Here is a 12,936-nt window from a genome sequence, read left to right on the forward strand (position 1 = left end):
GGTCGTGACCTGGGCAGAAACCAAGCGTCGGACCCTTAACCAACCGAGCCACCCAGGTGCCCCCCTGCCGTGATTCCTTATTTTTATTTTTTAAAAGATTTTATTTATTTATTCATGCAAGACACAGAGAGAGGCAGAGACACAGGCAGAGGGAGAAGCAGGCTCCATGCAGGGAGCCCGATGTGGGACTCGATCCTGGGACTCCGGGATCACACCCTGGGCCGAAGGCGGCGCTAAACCACTGAGCCGCCCGGGCTGCCCTCGTGATTCCTTACTGATGCCTCTGATGTGTGTGAGAGGGTCTCCAGTTACAGGCTGATTATTATTATTAATAAAACGATATTAAGTGACAACCAACCACTGTGCTGAGCACATTATTTGCATGATTTCATTTTACTACCTCAAAGTAGTTGACTGTTCTGATTTTACAGAGGAGCAAAGGGCCTTTGCGAAGTAACTGCCCCCAAGTCACGTCTCTAGGGATGGCTTTGCACCATTAATGGTGCAAGAGAAGGCATCTTTGGCAAAGGTGTTGTGATACAGGCGCTGCAAAGGCATCTCCGTGGTGGCACAAGTTCTTTTATAACAAGACCTCAGTGTTGGGAAACTCATGAGCGTGTTGTCAAGATCTGTGAAGCTGGAGGTTTAAGTTAGAAACAAGCCGATTTTGATTTTTCTCAATTTCTTACCTTACTACGCTTTGTTATGTTTATTTAACAGATAATGCTTCTTGATATTTTAACGATGCCGTTTTGATGTCTTGTCATTTGAAACACGTCCCTTTGCTTTCCAGGCAACAGCACAAAACAAAGGAGCTGGCCACGCACGGGGCTTGGGGAGATTGCATTTTATTCTAGGACCGCGGACTGTAGTTTGAGTTCGTTAATGGATAGCATCGAAATTAGTGAGGCCAAGTCAAAGTGTGTTTTTCTGAAGAGAGAACCTATGTCGTCCCCTTATTCACTGCTTCCTTTTATTTTTATAATTTTTGTTGGTAGAAAAAAATTGGAATACTGTCTTATTAACAATAAATTCAAATTTTATTCAGTTTTAGGAGGAATAATGAATTTGTCGGGATGTTTTCATACCTCGTCCTAGCAATCCATCCATACATATGGGTGGATTTCCATCCATGGATTTACATATATGGATTTCCAGATTTTATCAGCAGTTTGGGGCTGTTATTCGGATGTCCTGAGTGATAGCACACAGCATTCTGGGATCTAACACGCTGCCATTTCTGGCTTGTTTTCTTCTTCCAGTGTCTGTCTTTATGCTGAAAGTGCAGGTGAATGACATCATCAGCCGTCAGTACCTGAGCCAGGCGGCCGTAGAAGTGTTTGTGAACTACACGAAAACAAACTCGGCAGTAACTACGGACAACGGAGCAGTGTTGATAAAAGTACCCTACAAATTAGGGCTCAGCTTAACCATTGTCGCTCACAAAGATGGCTACGTGTTGACTCCCCTGCCCTGGAAGACTGGAAAAATGCCAAGTAAGCACTTACGTAGGGTCTTGCCTTTACTAAATGTAAATGGAGTTTACGATCTGGTAGATGTAATGGCAGACATCCATTCTGGTAAACGGAAACTGAGAAAACCTATGTGAAGTCAATACAGAGAGGTTGGAAGGAGAGCCAGTTTGAAGAAAACATGATTTTTTTAAAAAGATTTTATTTATTTATTCATGAGAGACACACAGAGAGAGGCAGAGACGCAGGCAGAGGGAGAAGCAGGCTCCATGCAGAGCCTGATGCAGGACTCGATCTCTGGACCCCGGGGTCATGTCCTGGACCAAAGGCAGATGCTCACCCACTGAGTCACCCAGGGGCCCTGATTTTTTTTTTTTTTTTTTTTTTTTTACCCCACAAAGGCTTGAAGGAATCCTGAGCAAGAGCTGTGCTCAGGGACAAAGCTTGTCTGCAGGTGGCAGAGGGGGCTTGGCATGCCGGAGGGTTAGACGCAGGCTGGGCCAGATGACCAAAGGATGTTCTCAAAAGAGGAGACGAAAGGTTTAGATTTATGTGCTGAAAAATAAGGCAGTTATCACAGATTCCTGAATGCAAAAACTGTAAGTTGTTCGGAAATTGGATTTACTTCACAGTGTATGATGTTTAGGCCAAAAGCAGGGCTACGGTGGATTCAGGGAGCCTTGCTCCAAAGCCCCGCTTGTGCTCCTGGTGGACGGTAACGAGAGCCTGATGCGAGAGAGGGATGAAGAGAAGGTGAGTGCAGGAGACTCACTGAGGAAAGGATTGGTAATTATTGTGTGATCATTTCACGGGATAAACACTTATCAAATAATCACGCACACCTCAGACTTACACTGTCATGTCAGCTATAGCTCAATAAATTTGAGGGAAAAATAAGAATTAATAGGACTTAGGGGATCCCTGGGTGGCGCAGCGGTTTGGTGCCTGCCTTTGGCCCAGGGCGCGATCCTGGAGACCCAGGATCGAATTCCACGTCGGGCTCCCTGCATGGAGCCTGCTTCTCCCTCTGCCTGTGTCTCTGCCTCTCTCTCTCTCTCTCTCTGTGTGACTATCATAAATAAATAAAAAAAATAGGACTTAGGGTGACTGCTCAGATATTGGGAAGTACAGACCATAGATCTGTAATCCTAGAATGTAAGTCTGGCTGATTGGAAGTGTGATACATGAGGTAGTCAGTCTTGCTTGCTTGCTTGCTTTTTTTAAAATTGTGATGGTTAATTTTTTTTAATTATGTTTAGTTATGTTAATTTATTTTTAAGTTAGAATTTAGATGCTTTATTTGGTTTCATATTGGAAACATTTGAGTTCTTGAGACATTGTTCAAGTTTAGAATGAGAAAGAAAATGAAAAATGAACTAGGTAAACCAAGCTTCATGTGAATAAGATTTAATAAAATCATGACTCAGAAATCTAGTAGGGATATGTCTGAGGTGAATTCGTGGTCTTCCATGCTTTAGTTTTGTTTTTGTTTTGTTTTTTTTAAAGCCAGACATCAAGCACAATTATTCATTAAATGAAAGTTAGAAGAATAATGAAAGAAACCAAAAGTAAGATGGGAAAAAAGAAATAAAGATAAAAGCAGATGAACATTAATTAGAAAATATAAAGAAGAGATCATTGACAAAATGCTAGTTCTTTGAGATAAAATAAATTACGTGTGTATCTGGTTAATCTAAACAAATAGGGAAGTACAAGAAGAAAAAATATAAAATCTTTTATTTATTTTTATTTTTTTAGACTTTTTTTTTTTAAGATTTTATTTACTTATTCATGAGAGACACAGAGAGAGGCAGAAACACAGGCAGAGGGAGAAGCAGGCTCCACGCAGGGAGCCCGACGTGGGACTCGATCCTGGGACTCCAGGATCACACCCGGCTGAAGGCGGGCACTAAACTGCTGAGCCACCTGGGCCGCCCTATAAAATCTTTTAAACCATAGTAATGTTCCTTATCAAATTGGATGGTAATAATCTTAAAAAACCTAGTAAACAATTTTGCAATAATATAAATGATTATGTTGTTTTAGATGAGGTAGGCCAATAGCCATGGATAAAATGTTGTGAGTAAAAATAGCTTGATTCAAAGGCTATTAAAAAAAAAAAAGTTACTCCAAATCATTTTATAAAACCAGTGCAGCCTTGATTCTGAGACCTAACAAAGGTAGTGCAAAATTAAATGCTCTCATATGTGCTCTCTCTCTGTCATATACACAAATGCTCCTCTGTAGGCCAATCTATCTAACATATATTCTAAGTACAAAAATCCTTAACAGAATAGTAAAAAAAGAATTTCACCACATTTAAATATAGCTTTCTGTTAAGACCAAGTAGGATCTTCCTTCTTTGTAGGACTATAAGGATGCCAAATGTGTCACTCTATTGACTTTACACACCCTATTAGATCCCATTGGAACTGCCAGATGATAACATCGACAACTGTCTGAAGTGCATCTTGTAAGTTCATCATCTGTGCCTCCGTGGAAACTAGGACCACAAAGATCTCCTTGACATGTGAATATCTCAAAATCGTACTTAACTGTAAAATGTTAGAGATGATCCTACTAAAATAAGCTGAACACAGATGTCTGTATAATCTTACATTATACAAGTTCTTATCAGCAAAAATAGATCAACAGACCAAAAAAGGGGAATGGCTATGAGAAAGAAAGAATCAAGACCATTACTATTTTCCGTTATCATCACGTCCCTGGAGAATTACAAAGCATGAATCTTAAAACTCCTGAAATTAATGGAATTTGACAGAATTACTGATTGTGGAATAAGCATTGGTACAAATCAGTACACATTCTTATATGCCAGAAGTAGTTACCAGTTATGGGACATGAAATGCCTCTCAGAACAACAAGAACAAACAAAATATGCAGGGAAATCTTTAAAAAGTGTGAAATAACCATGTGTTAGGGAAAATAAAGCGACCAAATGTTACTGATAAACCTTAACAAAACTAAAAATCTGAATAAATGGCAAAACATTACACTTTTTTAGAAAACCCGAATATTGTAAAAGTTTCAATTCTTCCTAATTTATAGATAATGCATTAAAAAAAAAAAAACGTAGCAGGATAATCCTTGGAGAATAAATGTGGAAAAATGCCTGGAAATAATTTTAAAAGAATATTTATTAGAGGTGATTTGCCATTTCAAGTAATTAAAATATTATATAGCTACACAACTAAAACTCTGTGATACTGTGGTACAAATCAGATGGTAGCATGTAGAAGAAAATGTAATAAATATATATATATATTTAGAAAATGTAATCTATGATAAGGTACCATTATCAATCAGACAGAAAAGGCTGAATTCAATATTCAGGAGGTAGTGTTAGGATATTTTGGTTAACTATTTGGAGTAAATGAGTTTGGATTTATATTCTAAATATATTGCTCATAGAGTTCAAATGTGGAAAATCAAATCATATTAAATACAAGAAAAATAAAAAACTACTCTTTTTTTTTATTAGGATGGTCTACTTAAGCTTTAAAGCAATGTAAGAGATCATAAAAAGTAGATTTCACTATTTTTTAAAAAAAGGTACAGTGTAGCATGGCGACTGTAGTTAATAATACCTAATACCGTACTGTATATTTGGAAGTTGCTAAGAGAGTAGATCTTAGAGGTTCTTATCACGGGGGGAGAATGTGCCTGCGTATAGTGGTGGATGTTAACTAGACGCTGTGGCGATCATGTTGCCATATATACAAATATTGAATCGTTATGATATACACCTGAAGCTCATAAGTTATGTGTCAATTATATCTCAGGAAATATGTCTAAGGAAAAATATGAAACAATAAGGAGTAACATATTTCTAATGATTTTATTTATTTATTTATTTATTGGGAGTGAGAACACAGGAGGAAGGGGAGGGGCAGGGAGAGAGAGAGAGAATCTAAGCAGGTTCCATGCTGACCTTGGTGTCCAATGTGGGGCCCGATCTCGGGACCCGGAGGTCACGACCTGAGCCACACCAAGAGTTGAATGCCTCACCGACTGAGCCACCCAGGCCCCCCTTGGAGTAATATTCTTAATAGGCAAATAATTCATACAAATTAGTGAAAAAACACCAACGCCCTGGCTAAATGAGATAAATGGACAAAATCGGCCTGGCGATGTTCAAAACAAGAAAAAACTAATGATTTGTCACTAAACGTGACAAAATGTTTTATTTTCCTAACAGTCTCAGATTTGTACACCAAAGACATACCTATTTATTTTTTTTTTTTTAAGATTTTTTTTTTTATTTATTCATAGAGACACAGAGAGAGAGAGAGAGAGAGAGACAGAGACACAGGCAGAGGGAGAAGCAGGCTCCATGCAGGGAGCCCGACGTGGGACTCGATCCCGGGTCTCCAGGATCACGCCCTGGGCTGAAGGCGGTGCTAAACCACTGAGCCACCGGGGCTGCCCGACATACGTATTTCTTAGATTTTTTTCACCTTAGAAAAGTTTAAGAAAAGTTGAACGTGCTCGGTATTGACAAAGTGAGGTATGATGGGCATTCTCAAGCCGGGTTGGTGGGAGTACAAGTCAGCAAAAGCACCTGGAGAACAATTCAGAATTATGTGTGTCCGAAGCCTTGAGAATCTTCATGACCATTGACCAGTATTCCACTGGTCCTAAAATCAGATCGACAAATAATTAGAATTGACACATATTCGTACACAAAGATGTTGATTCAAATATTATTTTTTTGCCATAATAGCAAAAATGAAAACACTAAATATATATTAGTATAGGGTGGCCCGGGTGGCACCGCCTTCGGCCCAGGGCGTGATCCTGGAGACCGGGATCGAGTTCCGCGTCGGGCTCCCTGCATGGAGCCTGCTTCTCCCTCTGCCTGTGTCTCTGCCTCTCTCTCTCGTGTGTCTTTCATGAATAAATAAATAAAATCTTTATATATTATATATATATATATATTAGTATAGTGGTTCAGTAAGTCTTGATACTTAAAAAAATGAAGTGTGTGACCATGCAAATGTTAGGAAAAGTTTCTGTTGAGGGACACAATGTTATACGCAGATATTTTCACCCGTTTTCATTTAAGATAATATCTGTACATAATAGTGTGACTATTCAAACAAAAAAATCACAGGAAAAAACCCAGGAAGAGTATATACTGAAGTATTTAATAAAGATTGTCTGTGCTGGGGTTGTGACGACCATCCCTTTTGTCGCGTTCTTGTCTGTACGTCTCAACTTTTCCAGAGTGGACATTTATTCCCTTTATAATGAGGCACATTTTGTCAGTGAGGGGAGGTCTACGGGTACGTCTTACTGGGGTTCAGAAGATTCTCTGTAGGGTTGGTAACCTTAGGCCGTCAGGGCTGCCCCCCCTTTTACACTACGTGTGACGGAGAGAGTGGCCGCGCGTGGGACAGGGCGCTCGTGACCCTCCTCCCGAGGCCCGAGCCGCTGCCTCCCTCCCTCCCTCCTGGCTCCCCAACGCATCCTGAATTGAAATTGCGCTTCGCTTCGGCAGCCCTCTTTGCCCCTTGAAGGGAGAAGGGGCATTTCATTATAGGTCCCTTCGTATCTTTTTGTGTCTTGTCCTCTCTTCCACGTTTCCTTCACAGCCCTTTGCAGGATCTTGAAGCAGGAGAGTATTCCCGTGCAAGTGGGTCTTACCCTGTCCTGAGGCCAAGACCCACTTGTTCTGTTAATTTCTTGCTAATAAGTATAAAGGCGACCGTCGCGTGGAGGAGAGCCAGCAAGCGAGAGCCCACGTGTAGTAAGTTCATGTGATCTGTGCTTGCTCATGAATCTTGAAATAATTTTGTGATTCCAGGTCAGCCCCCCGGTCCCAGAGGGTGCCTCTTTCTGGGGGCACATCTGGCCTCCCGTGGTCGCCGGGACCCTTTGTTCCACTCTGGGTTAACCTGTTTTCCCGCTGGGCCAACGCGGAGCCTGCACACCTGCTGCGTGATGAAGACCAGTGCACCCTCCGGCAGGACGTTTGACAGAGCCAGCCGGGGATGTGGTGTCTATCTCAGGGAGCCTTGGATTGTGGAGCCAAGATTATTATTATTATTATTATTTTTAAAGATTTTATTTATTTATTCATGAGAGACACAGAGAGAGAGAGAGGCAGAGACACAGGCAGAGGGAGAAGCAGGCTCCATGCAGGGAGCCCCACGCTGGACTCGATCCCGGGACCCCCAGGGTCACGCCCCGGGCTGCAGGCAGCCGCTCAACCCCTGAGCCACCCAGGCTTCCCCCAAGATTATTTTTTAAATCATTAGAAAGAAATGCCAAGTATAGTTTATGTAGTACTCTCTACATCATACTATACTATGGAGAAAATAGAGGATTATTCAGGATTATTCGAGCGTTTAACCCGACCATATATATCTGGGGTTAGAGAACATCGTTAGTCACTTTGCTATAAACTACTGGAAAATGCAATTAGTAAAAGAAAATAGTGAAATACAGTTAGTAACAGGAAAGAGCGACGGCTGACCTTTCGTTCTCACCTTGTGGTATCCCCCTTTCTCCCCCCCCGCCCCCCGTCATACTTTACCCCTGGTTTTCCTTGTTTCCGTAGGTTCCCCTGCCCCCACTTCTCGGGCTGCTGGAGCAGACCATTCCGGACCCAGCGCCCCCACACTTAGTAAACTGCTCCAATTGCGCTCTGTTTTGCAGTCTATTCGTCAGTGACTCTTGCACTGGTCCCGCAAAGCCAAGCCAACATATGGCTGTTTGAAGACACCGTTTTAATCACCGGAAAACTAGCTGGTAAGTGCGACACTCCTCGGCGCGAAGTAAGACCTTCGGGTGACCGTGGCGATCCCCTGGGTTACGGGACTGTCCTGTTCAGGAACGAGCCCGTGTTGGGTACGACGCCGAGAAAACCCCAAGTGGTCAGGGCTGGGCAGCCCCGCTGTAAGCCGGGCTGAAGGGGTGGGGACGGGGCTTGTGTCGCAGGGATCGCTCATGGCCGTTGGGGCGCCGCCACCTCCCACCCCTGCCTGAATGGGAACGTTTGGCTTTTGGACACGTCGCAGAGATGCTCAGCTTCAGCTTCTTGCCAAACCACACGGCTCCCCGGGCTCTAGTGGCGACCGAGGTTGGGAGAACTTTGGGGCGTTCGGATTTGCGGCCACAACGTCCCTGCCTCTGGCATTAGACCTGCCGCCCGAGTGGCCGAGGCCCGAGACCTGGAGGTGTCTGCTCAGCAGGTGGGACTTGCCTGCCCTGCACAGCCCTGCACAGCCCTGCACAGCCTGCAGGGAGGGCGGCGGGGCCTTACCTGGGGTCTGGCTCAGGCCGCGCCTCCCGTTTGGCTTTACGAGCCACGAGGAAGAGCCGCAGCCCCCCTCGGTGGTCCTTAGCATCGCGTCACTCTTACTGCACTTTGCATAAAACCTCTACAGATGGCCACGATTTCTTTTCTTTTTTTTGTATTGGGGAATTAGTGGTTGGGCCTAAAGCATAGTAGGAATGACCGGTAGAGGCAGAAAATGCTCGAAGTAGAGTCCAGGAAGCGTTGTGGCAAAAAGACCTTGCTTGGGAAGGCTCGTGTTCGGAAACTATCTCGTTTATTTCTAAAGTATCAAAAAAGTAAAAAAAAAAAAAAAAAAAAAAGTATTAAAATACTTTATCCCATGGAAAAAATTAGACTTGGGCATGATTAATTTTGGAGTCATTTCCTGAAGACAGGAGCCGACTGCCCTGCTCTAGAAGCCCAGTGCGTTTCACGGAACCTGGAGCCGCTGGGCGTGCTGGGCGGTGGCCGTCGGGGCCGGGCCGGGGCCCCGAGGAGGAGGCAGCCCCTGGCTGCAGGGGAGGCTGCGGGCTACGCCGCTGGGCTTGGTGACCCCCCCCCCCCCAGTCTGTTTCGGGTTGAGGCATCCCCTTCCCGAGCTGTCCTCTTCAAAGCCCATTTCAAATTGTAGTTTCCCCCAGAATATAAGAAACAGGCGGGTACGCACGTGTGCCCGCGCCGCCCTCTGCATTTCGCGAGGCCACAGAGGACACCTGTCGGGGAGGCGCGTCCCCGTGGGGACTCGGAGCTCTCTTGGGGTCTCTCAAGTCACCTCCTCCTCCCGCCTGGTCTCCCTGGGAGGTGAGCCCGGGGGAAGCCAAGCCGCGGACGGGCTGTTTGTGCAGGCGGCCGTCCTCCCGCAGGAAACCCCCTTCCCGATCCCTCATCTTCCCTAAAGTGTTTATATGTTTTCTTCCAGGATTTGGCCAGAAAGGTGTCTGGTTTGCACGATGAAAAATGCGTTAGGTTTTGTGTGTATTTGTGGTGAAGTGAGCAGGAGACGTCAGAAACCTCAGGAACGTACAGAACCTTAGGGAAACAGCCGCACATTTCACGTAGTGTACGTGCTTTCAGTTGTTAAGAAATCGGGGGCTTCGGCACAATTAAGGCACATAATGTGTGTATATATATATATACATTTTTTTTTAAGTTTTTGACTTTGTATCTGAAATGGCTTCAAATACAGAAATAATTTCAAAATACAGAAAAGTTGCAAGAATAAGAGACAAGTCACCCCTGTAGACCCTCTACTCCGATTCCCCCGTTGAGAGCACTGGATCCCGTCTGCTTTACCATGTGGATCCGGGTCTGGGTGTGCTTTGGCCCTGTTTGTTTTTTTTCCTGAACCATATGGAGGGAAGTTGCACGTGTCGTGGCCTTTTACCTCTCAGGACTTAAGCAAGCAATGCCTAAGAATAGGGATATTAAAAGGCCGTGGCAGCGAAATTAATGTTGCTGGGATAATTTAACCATCCAACGGACGTTTTTTTGTTTTTTTTTGTTTTTTCCCATTCCAGTGAAGGGTCAGGAATTACGTTCCGTTTTCATGTCTCAGCCTCTATTAATGTGAAACTCAGGACACCTATTTTAAAAGGATCAGGTGTAGTTGGTATCTGTAAAGCGATGGGTTGGAAGGTATAAGATTATAGCCTCAAACAGTTTAATCCAACAAGAAAAATATAAATGTGTTGTTTCTATTTACAGCCCTTATTTCCCAGGTATTATTTTTCTAGCTTTGTATGTAGACTATACGCTGATTTTGAGAAATTATCTTATGCTTCATCTATCATGTATTGTCAAGTAACTAGAAACTTTACATTTAAAATTCTAATAATTTAACTGATTGCTTGTCTTTTTTTTTTTTTTTTTGCTTCTGTCTTTATCAGTGAGTGACCTTAGGTTCAAAGCAATAGTTGATGTTTTTGATAAGTTTTAATGATTTGAGAGTTGGCCCTGAATCGTTCAGAATGCATTGATTATGGAAGCATCAGTATTCTCCCCGAGTTCAATTAAAGGATAGTCGACGTTATTAACATGAAATAACATTTATGGATCGAATACCTGCCGTTTTTGGTCGGTTGCAGCCCTTTCTGACAGGCGCCGTTAACTCGACTCCCGTGACAGAAATGAGACCCCAGTGAACCATCCGGGCTGACGTCAGTATGTGGTTTCCTACTGGGACACCCCAAAAAAGGGGGAAGTTCTGTGCAGGAGCGGTTTCCCGGGTAAAGGTTCCTTGTGGGATCTAAAGGAAGGAGGATTTCTTATTTATTTCCGTTCTGCATCTAAGATAATAATTATGAGATGTGAAAGCGTCCTAAAGCAATGATGCTCTGCTTAATACGCATTTGTCTGTTTGTTCATGAAGTTTCCTTTTTTCCAGATGCCAAATCTCAACCAAGTGTTCAGTTTTCAAAAGCCTTAATTAAACTACCCAACAACCACCACATTAACAACGTAACAGGCTATCTCACAGTCCTACAACAGTTTTTGAAAGTGGACAATTTCCTGTATACAACTGGAATTACCCTCAATAAATCAGGTATCATCTCATTTTTCACCTGACCTGTATTCATAAGGAAGAGTACGTAGTAGGGCTGCTTATTAAGATGTTTGGAGGCGATTCCCTTTTACCCAACGAAAGAAAACTTGTACCAGGATACGCTGCGTACCTTATATCGGGTGAATGGGAAATTTAATGTGCAGGATGTTTCTTTCCAAAGGAGGTGAAGGAGGTATAGACGATAGTGATACGTTGTATAACTTCGCAAGTTAAATGATGTATTCAAAAAATGAAAATCTGATTGAAAGAAGCGTGTATGTGCTTTTATAATCCGACCTTCTATTCAGTCTTACCGGGTCAATGATTAATGCATAATTGTTGGGCATAAAAAAGTTTATAGGTCAAACAATTTGAAGTTTTTCTATTCGTATTCGATATTTGAAGTTTTTCTGACGTATTTGATATTTCCTGAGAGTAAAATGATACATAGGTATTTTAGAACAGTTGACCCTTGAACGATGTAGGGTTGGCTCCCCACCACTTTAAAAAATGGTGTTAAATTTTGATTCTCCAAAAACTTAACAGCTAAGAGCCTGTGGACCAGCAGCCTCAGCAGTGACAGTCGATTAGCACTTATAGGTGTCCGACGTGCTACGTACTGTATTCTTACAAAATTGTAAATCTTGTAGCACAAAGAGTGCACGTCTGTTCCCTGGGACAGCCTTTGCTGGCTTCCTTCTTGCTCGCTGTGCTCCCCCACCCCCTCAGCACTGGGGACTTCCCCCCAAGCTGTCATCTCAGGGTCAGCTTCTTGAGGAAGCCCATGGAAGATCCCTGCCGGAGTTCTCCAGGTGCGAGTTCCAGGATGCTCCAAATAAAGCCGTGTGCAAGAGGGGGACCCGCAGACCGTGTGGCCCAGGAAGCTTACGTTGCCCCGGAGGCTTCATAGGGACGAGACTCTCGCTTCAGTGAAAAGGGGACCTTAGATGCTCTCCCTCCCAGCATTCCACCTGCATTTGAGATTATTTGTTGGACGTTTCCGTTATCACGAACGTTCCGCTGACATTGTAAAAGTTCTGGAGCAGTGCTGTCGGACGGGAGTGTTCCTGTGCTCTGTCCATCAGGTCATATGGACACCTCTGACATACGGTGTCATATGGCGGCTCCTGCCGCACGTGCCCATTGGGCTCCGGGAGTGGGACTAGTGCACCCAGGAGCAAAAACACTCCTTTCCTCGGAGTTTAAGGCGGACATGGTGCAGGTGGTCCTGTCCTGGATGGCTTGGGCCTGGAGTTCCGGGAGCACGAACGTGGTGGTTAAAGCGGCCTCCTTCTCATGGTCTTGTCGTCTTTTCCCCTTGTACCCTCCTCCTCTCCTTCCTCGTTGAGTTGGCCTCATCCCAAGTGGTGTTGGCGTGGTGCTCTTACCAGCTTCGGCTGCATGGACCCGGTGAAGACACTGACGGCGTGGAGCTGGGGGTCGGGGTGGAGTCCAAGCAGTCACCCCAGAAAACCATGGGCAGCCCGGGTGGCTCAGCGATTGAGTGTGGCCTTCAGCCCAGGGCGTGACCCCGGGGTCCCGGGATCGAGTCCCGCATCGGGCTCCCTTCATGGAACCTGCTTCTCCCTCTGCCTGGGTCTCTGCCTCTCTCTCCCTCT

The 12,936-nt window shown here is 44.2% G+C and overlaps 1 protein-coding gene across 1 annotated transcript in view; it reads left to right on the forward strand.

Moving 5' to 3' along the window:
- Positions 1-12,936, forward strand: part of FAM171B (family with sequence similarity 171 member B) — a 62,020-nt gene that overhangs the window by 33,343 nt on the left and 15,741 nt on the right. The window contains exons 2-4 of the mRNA XM_072752127.1: positions 1,263-1,496; positions 8,154-8,246; positions 11,159-11,317. Coding sequence (XP_072608228.1) covers positions 1,263-1,496; positions 8,154-8,246; positions 11,159-11,317 — 486 coding nt within the window. The remainder of the gene's footprint in view (positions 1-1,262; positions 1,497-8,153; positions 8,247-11,158; positions 11,318-12,936) is intronic.

This window comes from Vulpes vulpes, chromosome 3 (assembly GCF_048418805.1).
Source record: "Vulpes vulpes isolate BD-2025 chromosome 3, VulVul3, whole genome shotgun sequence".
NCBI classification, from domain to species: Eukaryota; Metazoa; Chordata; class Mammalia; order Carnivora; family Canidae; genus Vulpes; species Vulpes vulpes.